This window comes from Solanum dulcamara, chromosome 3, assembly GCF_947179165.1.
Source record: "Solanum dulcamara chromosome 3, daSolDulc1.2, whole genome shotgun sequence".
Lineage (NCBI taxonomy): Eukaryota > Viridiplantae > Streptophyta > Magnoliopsida > Solanales > Solanaceae > Solanum > Solanum dulcamara.
Window position 1 is genome coordinate 26592064 of NC_077239.1, and position 22651 is coordinate 26614714.

At 35.5% G+C, this 22651-nt stretch overlaps 1 protein-coding gene and 1 pseudogene across 1 annotated transcript; one reads left to right on the forward strand and one right to left on the reverse strand.

Moving 5' to 3' along the window:
- Positions 1–273: 273 nt before the first annotated feature.
- Positions 274–10138, forward strand: LOC129882486 (MACPF domain-containing protein CAD1-like). The gene is made up of 7 exons (XM_055956784.1): positions 274–921; positions 3304–3542; positions 3654–3843; positions 3986–4069; positions 8734–8917; positions 9014–9177; positions 9393–10138. Exons 1-7 carry the CDS (start codon positions 664–666, stop codon positions 10011–10013), a joined length of 1740 nt encoding a protein of 579 aa, XP_055812759.1. The 5' UTR covers positions 274–663; the 3' UTR covers positions 10014–10138.
- A 208-nt stretch (positions 10139–10346) lies between these two features.
- LOC129881600 (expansin-A4-like) lies at positions 10347–11836 on the reverse strand (annotated as a pseudogene).
- Between the last annotated feature and the right edge of the window lie 10815 nt (positions 11837–22651).

Here is a 22651-nt window from a genome sequence, read left to right on the forward strand (position 1 = left end):
GAAAAGTGAAAATTGAATATAGGGATAAAAAGACAATTAAAGATGGGTAAATCTTCCTTGATGAGTAAAGACAACCGAAAGGACTTTTGAACATGATAAGTCAAAGTCCCAGTCACGTGTACTTCCTCTTTCTATTTTTGAGTCGTCCGATCACTTCAACATTTATACAAAGAAACTAATCAACGGATCAGATGTAAAGTAGGCAAACCATTTCCGCCAGAGTAACAAAAACTCTGAACAGTCAATGCCTATTTTAGACATAAATGTTAGAATTAGATACTGAGAGACAGACAATAAAGTACAGTAAAGAAACTTAATGACTTGTTAAGAGTATATATACACACACAAAAATTTATGTTTATATATAGAAAATCTCCATGGAAGATTCTAGATCAAGATAGGGGAGGGAGTATGCAGTAAAGCTGGACTTTTTCACTATTTTTTTGGGGTAAATGGTTTCTTGGTAATTTCTTTATTCAACCTCAGAATATGCATAATCCTTAGAGTTGCTTAAGATTACAGCTTTGTGGGTGGTTGTTTCATATTGAAAGTGATATTTATTTTTTTGCCTTGTTTGAATAATTGGGGTTTTAGAGTTTTGTGTCGGATTGAAGTTAACTTTGCTTGTTGGGGTTAAATAAATTTTGTTAGGAGGGGGATGTGATGGAGGAAAAAGCAGCAGTTTTTCATACAGTAATAAGTGCAGTGCAGGCACTTGGTAGGGGTTTTGATGTGAATTATGATACGAGGTTGCTGTATTGTAAAGGAGTGGGTGGGTCTAGGGTTGTAGAGATTAATGAAGAACATAAAAGGGATCTTTGGTTATATGATGATATTCTTCTGCCAAACGTCTCAAAAGATATAACCAACTTTCAAGAGCCTGGTGGTCGGGATGTCACTAGTGTTTGCTCTTATAATGAGGTATGTACCATACCATGTTTCATCTGTATTTATTGACTGCTCTATTTTGAGTTTCAATTAACACAAATCATTTGTTTGTCAATCCTCTGGATGACGAATCAAAATTTGAAATGAACACCCTTTATGGTGGAAAAAATAATAATTCAACATAGTAAGAAACCAAATTTATTTAGGATTTGGTATTTTAAATTCATGTCTAGTTACAGTTTATAGTCAAATTCATAGACAAATAGGTTTTTCTGTTTTGAGTTAAAGTGATGTTAGCTATTTTCATTGTGGAAAATTGTAGAGAGCATTCAAAGATTACTAGATTATGAATAAAGTATTTTTCTTGCTTTTATTCACTTAACTTTATTTGGTAATACAAAACTCACTCAACTAATAGAAATTCAACCAACTTTGTTTTGTAACAAAACAATCACTCAACTATAGTCATTTCATCCACAAAGTCACTCAACTATAGTCATTTGACCTACAAAACTCACTCAACCAATTCAAGCGATTTTTCTGATGTGGAGATATTCTTAAGCCAATTTTTTAAAATAAAAAGTGGGTCAATTTAATAGTTTATTAAAATAAGTGGCTTTTTATTCTTTTAAAAAAAATTATGTTAAAAAAATTTCCGCGTCAGCAATATCTATGGAAAATATTGCTTGAATCGTAGGTGAAATGACAATAGTTGAGTGTTTTTCTGGTACAAAAAAAAGTTGAGTGACTTTCTGAGATAATTACAAATTAGTTGTGTGACTTCTAAAATAAAAATTGTTAGTTGAGTGGCGTCTAAGAAATTAACTCGGTTAAAAATAAGTGCTCCAAGATTGCAGTCTCATGTTTGAAATTGGAAACATTGAACATTATGATAGGGTGCATCCTTTTAATTGTTTTAAACAGATACTTCATGCTATGCTCAAGTTGCAACGTTGAATGATTATTTGGTTGAAGTTGATTTCTGTTTTATCCAGGATATAAATTTTATGCTTCAGGCAAAAAAAGCTGTTGTTTAGGCCAATTGCCAGTTAACGTTATTTATGAGCAATTTTGGTATTCATGTTCTGCATGTGGCTGTCTTTGTTGTATGTAATAAACATTTGAGGAGAAAGTAGCCTCTTGTTTAAGCCTGTGGTAGAGATGAACTGAAAAAAGATACGTATAATCAGATTTTTTCGTGTGGTGCCATAAGATTAGAGGTCAAAATTTGTGTTTCACAAGCATATGTAATTGTGGTGAACTGGTTTATAAGGATGTGTAGGTATTCTTATCCTCACATGTAGTTAAACCAGCAATTCACTGGTATAATGTCAGCACAATAATGTCACACATTTTAGTTTTAGAATCCTGAAATTAAGATCATCTTTCAGTTTTGAAGAAGTGGTATGAAGATTGTAATTTTATATTTTTTTCCATGTCGAGGAATGATCTGCATTGTATCCTCATAGAGGTCAAACATTCATAACCTGCAGATTTCTGCTTTGTATACATATAGACTCAAATTAGATATTGATCAGTTGATGGTAAAGGTGACCTAAGTGAATCCCGTGAAGCTAACCTCAAACCAACATTTTCCCAGGCTTGGATTTGGGTGGAAAAGTTGCAAAAGTAGAAAAATAAAATTAGCATAAGTCTTTAAAGAAATCAATATAATCACCAATATACATTGTCACATATCAGACAGGAGGAGGAAGGGTGGATATGCAAAGGTGATATTTAAAGCTTTCGATGACGTTATCTTCAGAGATTTCTGTATCAGACTAATTGTTTAGTTAGATGGTATACTGAAAAGGCTAATATAGTGGTCCAGTACCGAAAGAAACAGTTTGTTATGGACTAGATGATTACATCCCATCTCTCTACCACATGTTCGTTATGGATATAAAGGTTACTATGGGCGAAATATATGAAAATTACCTTAATCTGCTCATTTTCCGGTGAAGGAGGAAATGCTATGATGGTATATTTGTATGTTGTATTCTCGAGATTATGGAACAAAATGCAATTTTTAAGAAGAAAGTATATTCGTAAGGAAGTAGTTGTCTTCCAAAAACAGAACACATACACATTCATAATTTGCTCTTCTTTTCCATCAATATCATTGGCTCTCTTCATGTGAATTCTATATCGAGAATGGTTTTCCTTTCTTCTCTGTATCACAGTCATATTTCTTGGAAATAATTCGTGAACTAAAATTTTCACAGCCCCATTTCTATATTCCATTTACCTTTACTTGCACCTTCAAATATTCAAATTGGAACTTAGTTGAGGGTGATATCACTTCTTGTTGATATTATAGTATCTTATAATCCAATTCAGAGATATTATAGTATCTTATAATCCAATTTCTCTGAACTTTTCCCATCTAATTTGTTTGATTGTTGTTGATCGCAGATGGTGGAATATTTTAATAAAAAGGCTAATCTACCAGGCCATGCTCCTCTTGGTAGCTTCAATGTCGCATTCAGTTATACTGGTTCAAAGCAAATAGATACTGCCAGTACAAAGACACTCTGTATGGATGGATTTTTCATACCGTTTTCTAATCTTCAACTCATGACTTCCCCTCTTGTTTTACGGGAAAACGTTAAAAGAGCTGTCCCAACATCATGGGATCCACCAGCACTGGCAGGGTTGGAATTCATCTTCATTGTTTTTTGTTACAAGTGTCTAGTTAAGGTGTAAGATACCTTTACAAGAGCTTCTATTACCATCTAAAGCAGGGTTACTTCTGTGTCTTACAGCTTCATTGAGAATTTTGGAACACATGTAATTACATCTGTAACTATTGGTGGAAAAGATGTAATTTACGTCAAACAGCACATATCATCACCTCTGTCCACAGTGGAAATAAAAAATTACGTTCAAGACATCGGAAATCAGAGGTTCTCCAGCACAGAAAGCCTTACAAGTTCAGGTTTATTGAAATACAAGGTTAAGGCTAGTTCCATATAATTTCTTTGTTTTCAATCTCTGAGAACCTTTATTTTTATTACTGTTTTATATAGTCTGTTTCACCCTTTCAGATATACTCTAATGTTTGTGTTCTGATTCTTCCTTTTGTTTAATTTGGCAGGCTGGTGATCCATCACTTTTCAATAATCAGGGGATATATCCCCAACCCACTAGTGCGCCATATATTCCTGGAAATGGAAAAGAGGTTTGTCGCCTTACCCTTTTCCATTTTTTTGTTTTTGTTGTTTTTTTCTGTACGGATGACGAACGGAGGAAAAAATTTAGTGTGTCAAATATGTTGTACTATTGAGGGTGAAATATGCTAGCCTATATATTAGAGGATTAATACTTAATACAAATGTTAAGTCTAAAATAACCTTTATCCTCTTAATAATTTAATTGCCTTCTCATGGTTCTTTTAATGTTTTATTGTGCTGCAAAGACTATTTGATACTCTCACCAATCTCATTGTATCGCAAACTTCCAAGTTTGAGGCCTCCTAATTTGTTTTGACATAGTTCAACAAATAATAATATTTATACAATCTCCACAAGTTTTAAAACGCTGAAAGCTTTTGACGAATTGACCTACTTTTAATCTACAAATTCATGTCATATGGGATAGAGGTAATATGGTGTATGTTACTCACATGAATTTTGTCATTGTTTTTTATAAGGCCGAACACATAGATAGACCCTTGAACTTGGTTGGTTTTTCCTCTCAGGCACCTCAACTATGCTGTCTTCCTATTGAACCCATGAACCATATATAATTTGTACCTTTTAAATATTCATTGTTGACATTGCATAAAATGTTTTATCACGTTTGAAGAGCGCGTGAAAAATATTTAAAGGGGCTGATGTGGAATCCATTTTGGGATGTAACGGTCTTCCTTTTCACGTTCTCTTCAAACATGATAACACGTTTAATGGATTACACATCAGCCACTTACATTCCAAAATGGATTCCACATCAGCCCCTTAAATCCTCTTCACGTGCTCTTCAAACGTGATAAAACGTTTTATGCAATGTCAGCAATAAATGTTTAAAAGGTACAAATTATGTATGGTTCAGGGGTTCAATAAGAAGGCAGCATAGTTAAGGTGCGTGAGAGGAAAAACCAACTAAGTTAAAGGGCCTATCTATGTGTTCAGCCTTTTTATAATGAAGCATAGCAGTTGGTAAAAAAAATTTGTATGCTTCCTAGACATGTCAAAAACATGATATATTGTCGTAACTCACTTCAAATATGGAGTACACTGCTCTCAAATACAAGGAGAAAACAACAATTAACACTTCTCTCTTGTAAAAGGAACAACTACTAAAGAGGACACTCAAGACTACAATATTTATCTTGGTGTATATCTCTCTTTGTATTTTTACTCTTACTTTTTTTGAATGATTTAAATGAGGACAAGAGGCCCTCTATTTATAGGAGAAAGAAAACGCGTATACGCATTTTCAAAACGTGTAAAGACAGAAGGTTGCTGGCATAAAAAAAGTGGTCAAAAAAAGGGTGCTATGCTTACCTACTTTTTGTCCATTTTTGACTTTCTTTTCATTTCCTTTTTGATTTTTCTTTTTCTGCACTTCCTCCTTTTTTTGACTTTCTTTTTCTGCATTCTACCACTTGAAGATTTAATTGAGAATCAATTAAGTCTTCACACCATCCTTTCTACCCAATTACTGCAATGTTACGTTTCTAATAGGCCAATAGAAGATCGACACCATATAAACTTGTTACTGTTGATCGGCTTTGTAAACATATCTGCCAGGTTGTCATTGGTGTGAGTTTTCTGAGTATCTACATTGCCTTCTTCCACCTTCTCACGAACAAAGTGATACTGAACTCGTATGTGCTTTATCCTTGAATAAAATGCCGGATTCTTTGCAAGATGCAAAGCGCTTTGACTGCCACAAAACAGAGCAACCTTCTCTTGTTTGTGCCTGAGCTCCTCCAATAACATCTGCATCCATATTGCCTCTTTGCTAGCTTGTGTAGCTGCTACATATTCTGTTTCTGTCGTAGATGTAGCTACAATAGATTGCAGTTTTGAAACCCAGCTTACAGCTCCTCCAGCAAGAGTAAACACATAACTGTGGTGGACTTGCTTTTATCAAGATCACCTGTATAATCTGAATCAACATAACCTTTAACAGTAAAGTCTGATCCTCCATAACACATTGTAACATCTGAGGTACCCTTGATATATCTCAGGATCCTCTTAACAGTATTCCAATGCTCTCTACCAGGATTAGCCATGTATCGACTAACCACTCCCACTGCTTGTGCAATGTCAGGTCTTGTACATACCATGACGAACATTAAACTTCCCATTGCTGATGCATACAGTACTTGAGACATCTCCATCCTCTCTGCTTCATTGCTAGGACTCATACTTGAGGATAACTTGAAATTAATAGGAAGTGGGGTAGAAATTGACTTACAATCTTACATCTTGAAGCATCTCAAGATTTTCTTCAAGTAGTTCTTTTGAGAAAGCCAAATCTTCCTATTATTTCTGTCTCGGTGAATTTGCATTCCTAGAATCTTGTTTGCTGGTCTCAAGTCCTTCATTTCAAACTCCCTAGCCAACTGTGCCTTCAAATTTATGAGACGATCTTTGTTGGGGCCTACTACCAACATGCCATCAACATACAACAGCAAAATAACAAAATCGTCATCACCAAATCTCTTGTAATAAACACAAGGATCTGAACTATGTCTGATGTATCCAAGGCTTATAATGAAGGAATCAATTCTCTTATACCAATATCTCGACGCCTGTTTGAGACCATATAGAGATTTGTTCAACCTGCAAACCAAGTTCTCTTTTCCCTGTTCTTCAAAATCTTCTGGTTGGAGCATATAAATTTCTTCTTCATGTTCTCCATGAAGAAATGCAGTTTTGACATCTAACTTCTCCAAGTACAAGTCAAATGTAGCACACATCGCCAGGACCACTTGAATTGTTGTGAGTCAAACCACCGGAGAAAATATCTCATTGAAGTCTATACCTTCTTTCTGAGCGAATCCTTTCGCCACCAATCTTGCACGATACTTCTCCACTTGATCATTACCATTGCGTTTGATCTTGTAGACCCATTTTCCAATGGCCTTCCTTGTGGTAATTGAACAAGATCCATGTTTTATTTTTATGAAGAGCTTCAATTTCTTCTTGCATTGCTGCCATCCACAAAGATGATTCTTGGCCTTTCATAGCCTCGTGAAAAGTTGAAGGCTCTCCATCTTCTGTTAATAGACAGTATGCAACATTGCTCTCCATAGAATAATCTGAGTGCCAAGCTGGTTCTCTTCTCTCCCTAGTTGACCTTCGAACTTGTGGAGTTTCGATCTCAGCTTGCTCTTATTCTTCGTGCTCTGGTGCTGCTTCAGAAGAAACTAGAACTTCTTTTATTTCTTCAACTTCAACTGTAGTAGTCTCTGATTTTTCTTTTGAAGTGCTATCTTCTTTTGCTTGTATCTTGTTTTCAACAAATACAACATCCCTGCTGATTACCACCTTGCGGGCAGTGGGATCCCACAAGTGATACCCCTTGACTCCATCAGCATACCCTAAGAAAATGCATTCCTTGGATTTTGGATCCAACTTCGATTTTTCTTGGGTGTTGTACATAACATAAGAAGGACTTTCGAATATATGTAAGCGAGAATAATCAATTGGTTTTCATGTCCACATCTCCATTGATGTTTCAGATCAATTGCGGAAGAAGCACCACAACTAAAGTTTGATATAACAATTAATATGAAAATAAATTGGACACGAGAATTTTACGTGGTAATTCTTCTAACAGATAGAAGGGAAAAACCAGGGGTAGAAGGATCTCACTATTCAAATATGGAGTACACTGCTCTCAAATACAAGGAGAAAACAACAATTAACACTTCTCTCTTGTAAAAGGAACAACTACTAAAGAGGACACTCAAGACTACAATATTTATCTTGGTGTATATCTCTCTTTGTATTTTTACTCTTACTTTTTCGGAATGATTTAAATGAGGGCAAGAGACCCTCTATTTATAGGAGAAAGAAAACGCGTATACGCATTTTCAAAACGTGTAAAGACAGAAGGTTGCTGGCATAAAAAAAAAGTGGTCAAAAAAAGGGTGCTATGCCTACCTACCTTTTGTCCATTTTTGACTTTTTTTTCATTTCCTTTTTGATTTTTCTTTTTCTGCACCTCCTCCTTTTTTTGACTTTCTTTTTCTGCACAAACTAGGTAATAGTCTCATATGATCTCATACTCTGCCCCAGCTAGATGTATGAAGCAACAGAGGAAGAAGGGGTAATAAGGGAGTTGTGTGTGTGTTAGAGTGAGAGTGCAAGAGAAAGTCCAACATAAAACATTGGAGGATTAAGTCTGAGTGTCAATTTGCTTGTAGAGCTGTAGTTACTACTGCCACGTTTTTTGTTAATTTTATTGAATGATTACAGAGAAAAAGTTTGGTCTGACCGTGTTATGAATCATCTGCAGTCTTAACTTTTCTAACTGTTATGTTTGTGTGCCTGACTGCCGCTACATGAGTCTTGCGCAAAATTTTCTAAAAGTAGTACGAAATTAATTGGAAAATTGCTCGAACCACATGCTAAACAGTCTAGGATTAGGGTTTTTTTTCGCAGCCTATATAAACATGACTGACTTGGTGTATTTGTATAGTCTTTCATTGAGAAATAATAAGAGTTAAGAGGTGGTGGCTGACCATGGATTTCCCTCCCTTCCCTGCGTTAAATTGTGTTCTTTCTTTTTGTTATTATTGCTTTCATTAAACGTTGTCTCATAACACTAATGTTTCTGAATATGACTGGAGTTTGAGGTTTAACTTTCTCTTGATTGTATCTCATGCAGGATGTTACAGTCATTTTCAGAAGAAGGGGAGGGGATGATCTGGAACAAAGCCATATTCAATGGGCGAAGACTATTAGATCTTCTCCAGATGTTATTGAGATGTCGTTCGTTCCCATCATTGTCCTCCTTGAAGGGGTTAAAGGGAGGGATCATTTGGCACGGGCTATAAGTCTTTATCTTGAATGTAAGACACTTTATCCTTCAAAGACATACATATTAAATCATTGAGCTTCCTCTTTTTGGTGGTGATAAGTAATCCAAGTTGCATGAATTCTTGCAGACAAACCTCAAATCGAGGAGCTTAGATATTTTCTGGAATTTCAGGTCCCAAGAGTATGGGTCCCTGTACATGACAAACTTCCTAATCAACATAGAAAGGAACCTGTTTGCCAATCTCTTCAGTTTAGCATGATGGGGCAAAAGCTTTATGTTAGCCATGAACAAGTATGTTAATATCTTTGTTTCTAAATTTAATTTTACTGGTTGATGCTAACGTACTTGCAATCTGAAGGATAAATGAAATAAAACATTTAGACCATAAAGTGTATCATCCTGTGGCCGACAGTCTCATTTTCATATATCTCAGCCATCTTTTTTGATTTAGGTAATAGTGAATCATCAAAGGCCTGACCTCTGCTCTTGGTTTTATTCCACTACAGGTGTCAGTGGGACGAAAGCCCGTGACCGGCATGCGGCTATATCTTGAAGGGTCCAAGGTGAATCGACTATGCATACATCTTGAGCATCTGGTTTCTCTTCCTAGGATCCTCCAACCATACTGGGAAAGTGATATAGCAATTGGGGCTTCAAAGTGGCAGGGTCCGGAAGAACAAGATAGTAGATGGTTTGAAGCAGTGAAATGGAAGAACTTCTCACATGTGAGTAGTGCACCAATTGAGAGTCCTGAAATTTTCATAGGAGATCTTTCAGGTGTCTACATAGTTACAGGAGCACAGCTTGGGGTTTGGAATTTTGGGTCGAGAAATGTCTTGTATATGAGGCTCTTGTATTCAAGGTTACCGGGCTGCACTATTAGAAGATCATTGTGGGACCACACCCCAAATGACATGTTAAGGAAACAGGTTGATATCAATGGTGATGAAAGCTTAATTCAAGGACAGAATTTTATAGGCAATAAGTTGGCAAAGTTTGTTGACATGACAGAGATGAGCAAAGGACCTCAAGATCCTCCAGGTCATTGGGTTGTCACAGGTGGAAAGCTTGGTGTTGAGAAAGGAAAAATTGTTTTGAGATTAAAACATTCTTTGCTAAATTATTAGTTAATTTGGTTCTAGAAAAGTAGAGATGGTGGTGTATATTGGTGTTCTTTGTACTCGCTTTGTTTGATCCCCAATGTATACTTGGTGGTTTTGGATGTGTAAATTTCTCAAATTTTGCTGCACAATTATCCTTCTGTCTTGAAGTGTATTTTGCTAGGAAATGTCACTTGCAGCCAATATGGGAAGTGCTACCCAATAAAAGTACTTTGGAATGTGCAAATACGAGTATCGGTCTCCGAATAGAAAGAAGAAAAAGAGAGTAAATGTTATCGGATAATTCCAAAACTCGCAGAAACAAATTCAGTATTGCCTCTAGTTTTCGACTACCAAAGCTAAATAAATAGGTAATATATTCACATCAATTAATACAGATGACATAAGCATGCTTCTACATAAGTTACAACTTGTTTCATTTGTTGTAATTCTTTCCAGGTGCGTTTAGACCCCATAATTATAAATTTGTGATAGTACATAAACAGGGCGTAGACACTATCGATTTCCATCTTGTTTTTTTTTCTTTTTTTGTGACATAACTTCATACATATTGTTCGAAAAGAAAGACCTCCTCAATTTAATTCATGTTTTAAGAACATATGGAGTAATTTGTGTTAGAATTGACCTCCTTCAAAAGTTTGTCCGAATTGCCAATTGGGTGGAGCAACGTTGTAGGTGGTGACTATCCGTCCATCACTAGCTATTACTTTGAAAGAAAGGCTTTGCCCATTAAAGTATGAGTGACTCTGCCAATTTTGACCCCAATTTCTTTACATGTTTTGCCACCCTGTTTTTGATCCTTTGATGGCACTGATCAGACGTCTCCTGCACCCCCAACGTTTGTTATCAACACCAGATTAAAGTAGGAATGACCATTAATGGTGAACCTCATTCCTCCTTTCTTCATGCAAGGCACCCTGCCATACCATTACAAAATCTCCTTTAGACAAAATTTGTGTCGGTTCCACCGGTCTCAAAACTTAGAAAATAACTCAATAAATACAATCAAATTATGAAGGTTATGTTTTAGGGGTAATTTAATGGTATGATGACTGAACTTGACACACTATTAACACTAAATTAGTCAAAAATTATTTTTTGTCACATTAAAGTGTATATATATGAAAAAGAATATGGTGTAAAATTTCTAACTACTCACTACACACAATGTTATAATACCTTCTATAGATGACAGGGACAATGCCAGCTCTATATAGAGAAATTTTCAAGAAACCAGGCTAAGCCAAATCAAAGTGTCGAAGAGGGGGATTGCATCAGCCACCATTGTTATTAGCCGGGGCATAGTTTGGTGGGCAGAAGTTGGTTGTTGTGACAGTGATAGTACCAGATAGGCACCATCGTGGTTCGGCATTGGCATTGCACTTGAGTTCATAGCACGATCCACAACTTAACCCACTATTAAAGAGTGCAGTACTCAAAGCTGCAGTGTTTGTACCATAACCTTGGCTGTACAAGTTGCCGTATCCACATGCTCCACCTGCAAGAAGAAATTCTTGAGTACATGAAGTAATTAAGAGCAGGGCCGGATCAATAAAATTGGGAGCCTAAATCAAATTTCATAAAGAGGTATTAGTTATTTTATTTCTAGTTGGCATGTAGAGTAACACTGACGGCCGATTATATATATATATATATATATATATAAATACACACCCATTGTACCGGAAGCATCAGCACCACCATAGAATGTTGCATGGGCATTTTTCCAACCACTATAAACTCCGAGTCCATAAGAGTGTTGTACACATGCAAGAAAAAGAAAGAAAGAGAAATGGCGAATGATGATATTGCTTTTGCTCAATAGCCATTTAATTTGGTCGCGATGTACTAGTTAATTAGTTAAACTGGAGGAGTACTGAATATGGTTGGGAAATTGAGATACAAGGAAGTGAGGCTAATGCAGGGCTATTTATAGAGTAGATAAGATAATTGAGTGATAATCATCAGCTGTTTTATTTTGCTCCTTAGCTACTCTAGCAGGACCCCTCCCCGTGTGGGTCGCCCCCCCATGAAATTTTTTGACAACATTTAATTCTTGTTTTTAGGCTTATCACTTTAAATATAGATGTATATGTAAACAATAAATTTTCGAGCCGAGAAAAAAATAAATAATCAAGACCGAAAAATCAGAGTAACAAAGTGTAATATTTGATTTTAAAATGTAGTGCGTGTTACAATCTCTATAATAATCCACCGATTCTTCAAATAATATGGAATATGTTGAACTTGAATTTGATTTAGAGTCAAAGGCTTGAATAGCTTGATCTTGAATCTTCATTTTCAAATTTGGATTTGAATTATTCGTCATGAACACTTGTATGGTTATGACGAATAATAAATATGAACAAGTAACTTGATCTTGAACTTCTTGATATTTTTCTTCGTTCTTGATCTTGAACTTGAACTTGAATTTTGTAGCTTTGTAGAAAATTTGTGGCCTTTGATCCACGAGCTCTCTTCTTGCTTCTTGTTTTTGAAAAACTCCCCCGAGAATAACGAGGACCCCTATTTATAGTTGTAGGGAGTGGTATGAGGGTATGATTTGATTGATTGGTTTGAACTGATCAATCAGATTTCTTTGGTGAAGAGTTTTAATTTGATTGGTCAGAATATGTCATATATACACGTGACATTATTCTAGTGGCTCATTTAATTTGACTTAGATTGCCACATAACTTCAACACGTGGCATGATTTTAGTGGCTTATTTAATTTGACTTGGATTGCCACATAATTTTGGCACATGACATGATTCTAATGGCTCATTTAATTTGACTTGGATTGTCATATAACTTTGAAACGTGATGTGATTTTAGTGGCTCATTTAATTTGACTCGGATTGCCACATAACTTTGACACATGGTGTGCTTTTAGTGGATCATTTATTTGACTTGAATTGCCACATCATTTGGACTATTTTCTTGAATTTAATATAGTCCAAATTAATTTACGTATTTAAATTCAATATAATTTTAATGTTTACAAATGCCCCATACTTCAAGTCATGTCAAAATAATTTATTTTTTGAAGACTGGGCTTGAAGTATTATTTTAATTGAGATTAATATTAAATTATACATGTAAATCCCGCACGCCATAATTGGATAAAGACCAAAAATTGAAGGACCTTATATCAGCATGATGATCGAAGTTATAATAATAATAATTATTATATTTTTTAAGCTTGAAATCATAATCCACATAGAGGGATAATTAATGTCGGTCAATGACTATAATTAGTAGTCCAATAATTCAAGTCTTTTTAGTAGTATAATTATTTTAAGTGTTTCACATGGAAACAAATATTTCCACAACAACCATAGGGATCTCTATAAATACAAATATGCTCTTCATATTTTGCATTAATTGCAGTGTTGCAAGCCACAACGAGGGAGCACAATATAAGGTAATTTCTTCTCCTCTCTTTTTTTTTTGTCTGGGCCAAAGTTTGTTTTTTTTGGTCTCGGCCGAAGTTTTTTTTTTGGGCTGCAGGTCCTTTTTTTTTTGGAAGAGAATAAATTTGTACCATTCCACGAGAGTCCTAACCCAAAAAGTAATTATAGTTACTTTGGAAGAAGGATTTTCTCACCATCACTATTTGTCTATAAATAGATTCTCTCCTTTTATTTATTTTTTATCATTGACATTGACAATTTTGATGCTCCTTTTTGCATACACTCTTGAGTTAATCAAGATACGAGGTACGTTTTTTTAAGCCATTTTTAGACCCTTTTTTTAGCGGAAAGAATAAATTTGTACCATTCCACTAGAGTCCTAACCCAAAAAGTAATTATAGTTACTTTGGGAGAAGGACTTCCTCACCATCACTATTTGTCTATAAATAGACTCTCTCTCCTTTTATTTATTTTTATCATTGACATTGATAATTTTGATGCTCCTTTTTGCATACACTCTTGAGTTCATCAAGATACGAGATACTTTTTTTGTTTAGACCATTTTTTTAATGGAGAGAATAAATTTGTATCATTCCACTAGAGTCCTAATCCAAAAAATAATTATAGTTACTTAGAGAGAAGGACTTCCTCAGCATCACTATTTATCTATAAATAAACTCTCTCCTTTTATTTATTTTTATTATTGACATTAGTAATTTTGATGCTCCTTTTTGCATACACTTTTGAGTTCATCAAGATACGTTGTACTTTTTTTTTTTTGCAAGTGAAAATATTACTTCATATGCAATGAACTTTTATTCTATTGGAGTCAAAGGTGCTGCATTGTTTGAGCCTATAATTTTACATTATTCTTGGCACAAACTTTACACCGTTTGACCCGAAGGTGCCGCATTGTTAGAGCCAAAGTTTTTTACACTGTCTTAGACAAATACTTTAGATGATTTGTGACAAATACTTTACACCGTGTTCCCTCAAAGTTATGGAGTAAGACATCAATTTCTTGAGGCAAAGACTTTACATGATTTGTGGCAAAGATTTTACATCATCTGATTCAAAGGCATCCCATAGTCTAAGCCAAAGACTTTACACCGTTTGAGGCAAAGACTTTAGATGATTTATGGCAAAAACTTTACACCATCTGAGTCAAAGGCATTTCATAATCCAAGTTAAAGACTTTACACCGTCTAAGGCAAAGACTTTACATGATTTGTGGCAAAGACTTTACACCGTCTAAGTCAAAGGCATTTCATAGTCCAAGTTAAAGACTTCACACCATCTAAGGCAAAGACTTTACATGATTTGTAAAGACTTTCCACCATCTGTATTAGGCATAGGTCTTGCTCAAAAAATATAATCATTCATTATTGAGACTCATGACCATAATTATTGAATTACTAATTTAAGAGCTAACAAAACATATATTTTTTTAATTTTTTTTTTACAAATTGAATCATGGGTTACTTTAGAGATTTGACGTCTTCTTCTTCAGAGTTGCGATACCTTGTGATATCAGATCATAAAGATAGTGAGGTGGAGACCAAACTGCTTGTAAGTACGCCCTTAGCTGGCCAATATGCTGCTCCATGGCCATCTTTGGGGGAACTTCCTGATTTAGATGATTGGACTCTTGAATATAACTACCGTCCTCCCAAGATGTGGGTACTTTGCACTCCTAATCATCGTACCAAAAATATTGTAGCTTCTTTACCATATTTTGGGCGACGAATCATTAATGGAGTGACTCTATGGGATGACACTTTCACACTTGATGGAGAGTTTTACTATATTTTAGGTTATTGGGAGTGGGCTGAAGATATCCTTAGCAGGAATCGCCAGACTTTGAAGGATGCAAAAATATATGATGTTGTGTGTGGTTCGCTTTTTACTTATGATCGTAACATTAATATGTTGCAAGCCTTCTGCGAAGCTTGGTGTCCTGTTACAAATACACTGCTTACTTAGTAGGAGAATTATCTATATCACTTTGGGATTTACATGTGATTGGTGGTCTACCCATAGCAGGAAATCTTTACGAGAAAGTCATGCCAAATATTGCAGAACTATTAGGCACATTTGATAAGGGAAAAAAGTTTCTCCCTCACTCTTGTGAGCATTTATTTGATGCCTTTCATCAGATCCGAGTAGAGAATAATCATGACCTGAATGTTTCTATGAAAAGATGGATAGAGTTTTGGTGTAAGAAAGATACATAATATAGACAACCCCCACTGAGAAGAGAAAAGAAGTCTGCATGTCTTAAGACATCGCATAACCCAAATGGCATAATTGGTGAATCTGTTGATTGGTCTCCTACTGAAGAAGCTTTATTTCACAAGTTGGAAGTTAAGAGTCACAAGAAAAATGAAACATACTTGACAGCCTTTTTTCTTGCTGGTTGTGTGTATTTGTTCATCCTACGAAGGAGAATGACTTTATTTGTCCGGACGTCTTCAGAATCACTTGTCATTTAGCAGGTGGAGGAAGAGTTAGCCTTGCAGTTCCAGTCTTAGCCAGCATTTACAAAGGTCTAAACATGATTTCAAGATGCTCACAACTTGAACTCATTCAAACTTATTTTTCAATTCATTACGTATATGGTTGGTTGGACTATTACTTCAAAACTCATTACCCATTAATAGGTGGACCGGCTGATCCTCTTATGACTTCATTTTCTGGCGAAGGTGCTGCCAGGTATTTTAAAAAAGAGGATGCGAGAAAGCGTAAACATGGAGGGAGAACCATTGCCTGGGATGCAACATTGATCAAAAAACCTAATGCTCACCACTACTGCGATGATGACACTGAAAAGAAATTTCAATCTAATTTCTTTATGAGCTTTCGCTCAAACTATCTCACTTTAAGGGATAAAAATATCTTTATTGTGGAGCCTTATAGTTCTCATATATTCAGTCGTCAATTTGGCTTTTTTCAAGATGCTCCTGATTGATTAGATCGAGATTTTCCTGAAGCTTCATTAGACGAGGGCTTAAGGCTTGCACGAATTTGTGTGCTGATAAAATCTAGGGCAAGAGCAACATTTCCTCCTAGTGGGTCCAACTTGAAGAAATTCTTTACGCTCAGTTACAAGTTTTGGTGGGAAAAGGTGCATGAAAATTTTCTTGAAAATTATATACAATCCTTGGTGAGTGTTGTTGGTCTGGATAGTAATGTTCTTCGAAAGAAAGATGAGGAGGTCTTAATTGTGAGTAAACCTACTATTTTGAAGTCTAAAATTATTGTTCCAGACAAGATCAAGGGATATTCCCTTGAGGAAGTTCAAAAAGAAAAGTATTCAGCTCAAATTCAACAGACCTCTCAGAAACGGCCATCTCAAGATGAAAGTAGTAGCACCCGTAGTGATCGTTGTTGGAAGCAATTGAAACTACCTTCTAACATGCCAAATGATGCTAGTTCACATCTGATAGAGATTTCCGACAACAATATTAGTTCTTCAAAGACTTTGACAGCTATTAAACAGGTAATAATTTTTTTCATTCCATGATACCACATGATTCTACTAACTATGATATTTCTTCTTTTATATATATATATATATATTTATTTATTTATTTTTAATTATTTTTTTACTATTATTATTTCTTTTTTTTGCAGGCAAATGATGTTAGCATGTTGGAGACTTCTTACCAAAGTAAGCCACAAGATAGTAATGAATCTGTAGAGGGTCCGACTTCAATAAAATCAATTCTGTCACCCAAATTAGAGCGAGAGGCTACTTTTATTCCACATAAAAGGACTACATCAAATGTAGAATATCCTTCCCATAAGAAACCGTCAATGTCCGTGTCCATTTTTGACGGAAAGCAAGTCATCTCAGAACTTCGAATGAATTTTGTCGAAGGAGCTTGGAATAAGATTCGTTCTAAGATCCCTGATCTCACTGCAGAACGTGTTTCTTCTCTTGAGGATGAGGTCCAAGTAATTCTTAAGGATGTAGATGAAATGTGGGTAGATATTTCTCCTTTGAAGAACTTATTAGAGTCTCTCTCTAAACTTGCCGCCTCCTATGACCAAGCATGATCATCCCTTGCTAATAAAGCCCTAAAAATTAAAGAATTCGAGCCATATCTAAATGCCAAAAAATACCTTGATCTTGTCTTGAATGAAAAGAATGAGAAATTCAAACAATTTTTTGACATCTGTCAATATCTTAAGGAGGCGAGGAAGAAGGTGAAAGAGTTAAAAGCCCTCCGAGATGCTGCCAAGAAAGAAGTCAAAGATGTCAAATCTAAAGTCTCAGCAGCTGAACAAGAGTACAACAAATGTGCTGATGTTTCTCAAGCTACTGTGAATGCCTCAAATCATGTGGAAGAGAAGAAGAGAGTTTTAGAGATTTCTCTTCAAGACTTAACTAATTATAAGCTACGTTTAGACTAGCTTATTATGAACTATATATTATTATTTTTTGCTCCTTTTTTTAACATTCTGATTGATTAGTTGTTACTCTTTTACAAATCTTTTGATTGCATTATATTGAGCATTTCTTTAAGTATTTCTTTTACGTTTCAGCTTCAAGAGTTATATACTCGTATTGATACATTAATGTAATCGCATTAAGCATGGACTTTCCCCTAAACATTGTTGTTTATTACCTTGTGTATTTCGATAGTATGAGAGATATATCATTGTATGAGAGCACCAAATCTAGGAGAGACTCAATTTATCAGAACCCAAATTTATTAATCTAAAACATATCCAAAATTTATAGCTCAAGTCCCTCAAGATTGTTCTAAACAAACTTCAAAAATGAATTTCACATGCAGAAAAGCTGAAAGATTCATATTCGCATGATCTTATTAAAAAAATACTCATATCTCATCATAGAGAATCCAAAAAGAAGATTCATAGAACTACAATATGTACAATAATCACAGCTAATAGCTTTATGGATTTGTATGAATATTTCTTTGAAGTCAATTCAAATTCTGTCTTGATTGGCCCTCTCTAATTCACACGTTATATATGAAAATCTACAAGAACATTGTGATGCTCAAATAATAACGTGCTCCATTTCTTTTGAATTTATGAGACTAAACTTAGGATATAACTCACGGACTACGGTGAAGAGGGTCAAGAGAGACTATGAGTTCTTTGGATACTCATGCGACTGAACTCAAAATGTAATTCCAAGTGCCTATGTACCTTAGTGAAGAGGATCAAGTCATAACGTAGTTCTGAAAGAATGATTTTTTTTGTGTCCTAACTTTTGCCTAGGCTGCCTCTTTCGAGATTTTCAACCTAGCAGATATTTTTTTTGATGTCGTGCACAGTTTATACACTCGCGGGTCAGGAGTAACATGAAGTTTATACTCGTACCTTAAGGAGTGTGTTTCTTTTCTTCAAGGATAGTATCTCTTTATGAACTTTCTGTTAATGGGGCCAATGCGCAATCCTTCTGAGTCAACCAGTTTGTAAACGCCACTTGAGTATACTTTTTGTACCACATATGGTCCATCCCATTTAGCGGAGAACTTGCTTCCGGACTGACGAAAATTAATAATAGGCCTTCTTACAACAAGAACTTGATCACCCATTGGAAGCATCTAAGACGAACCTTCTTATTAAAAGATTGAGCTAAACGAGCTTGATAACATTCCAGAATTTGTTGGGCCTCGAATCTTTTTTCATCAAGAGCCTCCAATTATTCAAGGCATAACCGAGCATTTTCTTCATTAGTGAGTCCTTCTTAAATGGCAAGGTGCAATGATGAGATTTGGCACTCAAGTGAAAGAACTACTTCAACTCCATAAATAAGAGAATAGGGAGTCGCTTGTGTTGGCATGCGATACGTAGTCCTATATGCCCAAAGATCCTCTTTCATTCTTTCATGCCAATCTCTCTTAGACTTGGAAACAACTTTCTTCAATAAGTTGCAGAGTGTCTTGTTAAATGCTTCAGCAAGACCATTAGTAGCCGCATAATACATAAAGGAATTGCGTTGCTTGAAGCCAAAAAGATCACATATCTTCGTCATTAACTTGTTATCAAATGGCTTGCCATTATCTATCAATATGTATCGAGGAATACCAAAATGGTAGATAATATTGACTTGAATGAAGTTAACAACATTCTCTTTCTTCACTTCTCTAAGAGAAACAACTTCTGCCCATTTTGAGAAGTAGTTAGTTGCAGCCAGGATGTACAAATGTCCACTCGAGGACTTAGGCAACAGTCCAAGAACATCTAAACCCCAAGTTTCAAATGGCCATGAGGCAATCATTGGGTGCAATACTTTTGGGGGTTGATGTATAAAATTCGCATGGAATTGGCAAGATTTACATCTTTGGACATAATCCAGACTATCTTTCACCATGGTTTGCCAGTAATATCCCATCCTTTTATGTGAAAATGAATTTTTGGCCTAGATTGATGCGCTCCACATACTCTAGAATGTGCTTCTTGCATAGCTTGGGTAAATTCATCTGCCCCCAAACATCGTAAGAGAACTCCATTGAATGACCGCCTGTAAAGTGTATTTTTATAATAAAGAAAATGAGGGGCTCATCGTCGGATTTCTGTCCTTCTTCGAAGGTTTTCTGGAAATATTCCATAACACAAATAATCTATTATTGGTTATCGTCAATCGTCAATTTCAGCCTCTGAAGTGGCGATAACTTATTGAAATTCTTCTTCATGCATATCTAGAGGCGGAGTTATCCATCTTTGGCAAACCACAACTTGCATTTCATCAGGCGATACTAATGCAGAAGCTAACGCTACCAATGTATCATACTTTTTATTTTCCTTTCTTGGGACATGTTGAATAGTCACCTCTTCAAGCCATCCTATCATCTTTTGAACATAATTGCAGTATGAGATTAACTCAGGTTTCTTTACTTCATAATTACCCAAGACTTGATTGATCACCAACTTGGAATCCCCAAAAATTTATAGTTGCAATTGTTTCATATCAATGGCCATTTCAATCCCAAGTAAGAGTGCTTGATATTCAGCAACATTATTCAAGCAGTGTTATGTTAGAGTGAAGGAGTACGACAAAACTTCTCAATAGGAAGTGACAAATACCACTCCAGCACCGTCTCCTTCATGATGTGCAGCACCATCAAAATACATATTTTAAGGTGGTAGAATTTCCACTAGCATTGCGTCTTCATCAGGTAATTCATCAGATAACTCCCAATCATTTAGAATTGGATGATTGGCCAAGAAATCTGCTAGCACTTGTCCTTTTACTGCTTTCTGAGATATATACACAATTTTAAATTATTGAAATTGGAGGTACCACCTTACTAGTCAATCACTTAAGATAGGCTTGGACATGACAAACTTGATAGGATTCGCTTTAGAGACAAGTTGCATATTATGAGCTTGGAAGTAATGCTTCATCTTTTGAATTGAGAATACGAGTGCCAGACATAACTTCTCAATAGGTGAATACTTGATCTCATTTTGTGTCATCATCCTACTCAAGTAATATAGGGCATTTTCTTTCTCTTCATTATTTTCTTGTGCGAGAAGTGCTCCTACTGACCTTTCTTGTTCTGCAATGTATAAAATCAACAAGTACTGGAGGCTTCATCAGATAAGACTTTATGTTCTCAAAAGAATCGGTACAAGCTTGTTCCCATTCAAAAGGAACATCTTTCTTCATAAGGTGACTGAATGGTTGACATCTCCCATCCATATTTGAGATAAACTTTCTAAGGTATGCTAATTTTCCTTGTAAGCTTTTTAACTTATGAATATTTTTTGGCTCAGGCATCTTCAAAATAACATCTATCTTATCATGGTCAATCTCGATTCCTCGATGTTGAACAATAAAATCGAGAAACTTTCCTGAAGTAACTCCAAAGGCATATTTTAAAGGGTTCATTTTGAGTTGGTATCTTCGAAGTCGTTCGAACATCATTCTCAAATCTTGCAAGTGGTCATCACTCTTCTTTGATTTCATTACTAAGTCATCAAAATAACACTCAATATTTTTGTGAAGCATGTCATAAAAAATATTCTGCATGGCTCATTGATAAGTGGCCCCAATATTTTTTAAACCAAAAGGCATTACTTTGTAGCAATATATACCTTTAGGAGTGCAAAATGCAGTAAGTTCTTCATCCCTTGGTGCCATGCAAATTTGATTGTATCCAGATGAACCATCCATGAAAGACATTGTCTCATATCTAGTCGTGGCATCAATCATAAGCTCAGGGATTAGAAGAGGAAATTCATCCTTAGGGCATGCATTATTAATAACTCCAAACACAAACTCGGATTTGGCCATTCTTCTTTCTTACAGGTACAATGCTCGAAATCCATGTAGGATATTTGACTTCACGAATGAAACCTGCTTCAATGAGCTTGTTAACTTCAGTTTCGATCAAAGAAACTAGGTCAGGTCTAAAGAGATGTTGAGCTTGTTTAACAGGACGAGTCCCTCATTCCACAACAAGACTATGAACTGCAACTTTAGGGTCTAATCTTGGCATCTCTTTGTAACTCCAAGAAAATACGTCCCTAAATTTCATAAGAAGCTTAATATATTTCTTCTCTTCATCATCATCTAGTGAAGCACTTACATATGTAGGCCTTATATCATCATCAACCCCAAGATTTACTTTCTTTAATGCATCAACAATATTCTTTACCCCTTCCTCGAGTTTAGGTGGCACATCTTCAGCATCCTCATCTTCTTGAGGATCACCATCATTAAAAGATACATGATGGCATGCATGAATATCAACAAACCCATCCTCAATTTTTTCATATAGTGAAGTACTTTTCTCTTCATAAATTTTGATCTGATTTGATGATCCCATAATATTTTCATCTTCATATCGCTTCCTAGTGTGAACTATTATGTGAGTTCTTGCTCTTAGGATATTTCCACATGAAACTACAAGTTTTGTTTCTCGCCTCATTCTAGAAGGAATCAAATTGGGGCAATTCTTGGGTGAATTATGCTCTCGAGCATGTACCGTTCTTTCATCGTTCTATAATTTCCTTGGTGCTTGTATTTCTTCTTTATTGGTCCCAACCGATCAAACACTTAAGTTTTTGGAGTTGATTTGATAAGCCGATCAAATGCAGAAACATTAGGCGTCATGCCATTAAGTCGATCAAACATAAAAGGCTTCTTGTTGAACATCATAGGTACTTCCACGAGGGTAATGTAGTTGATGCTCATCCTTTTTATAGAGATACGAACTGACGATGGTTGTTTGTAAACCAAGCTT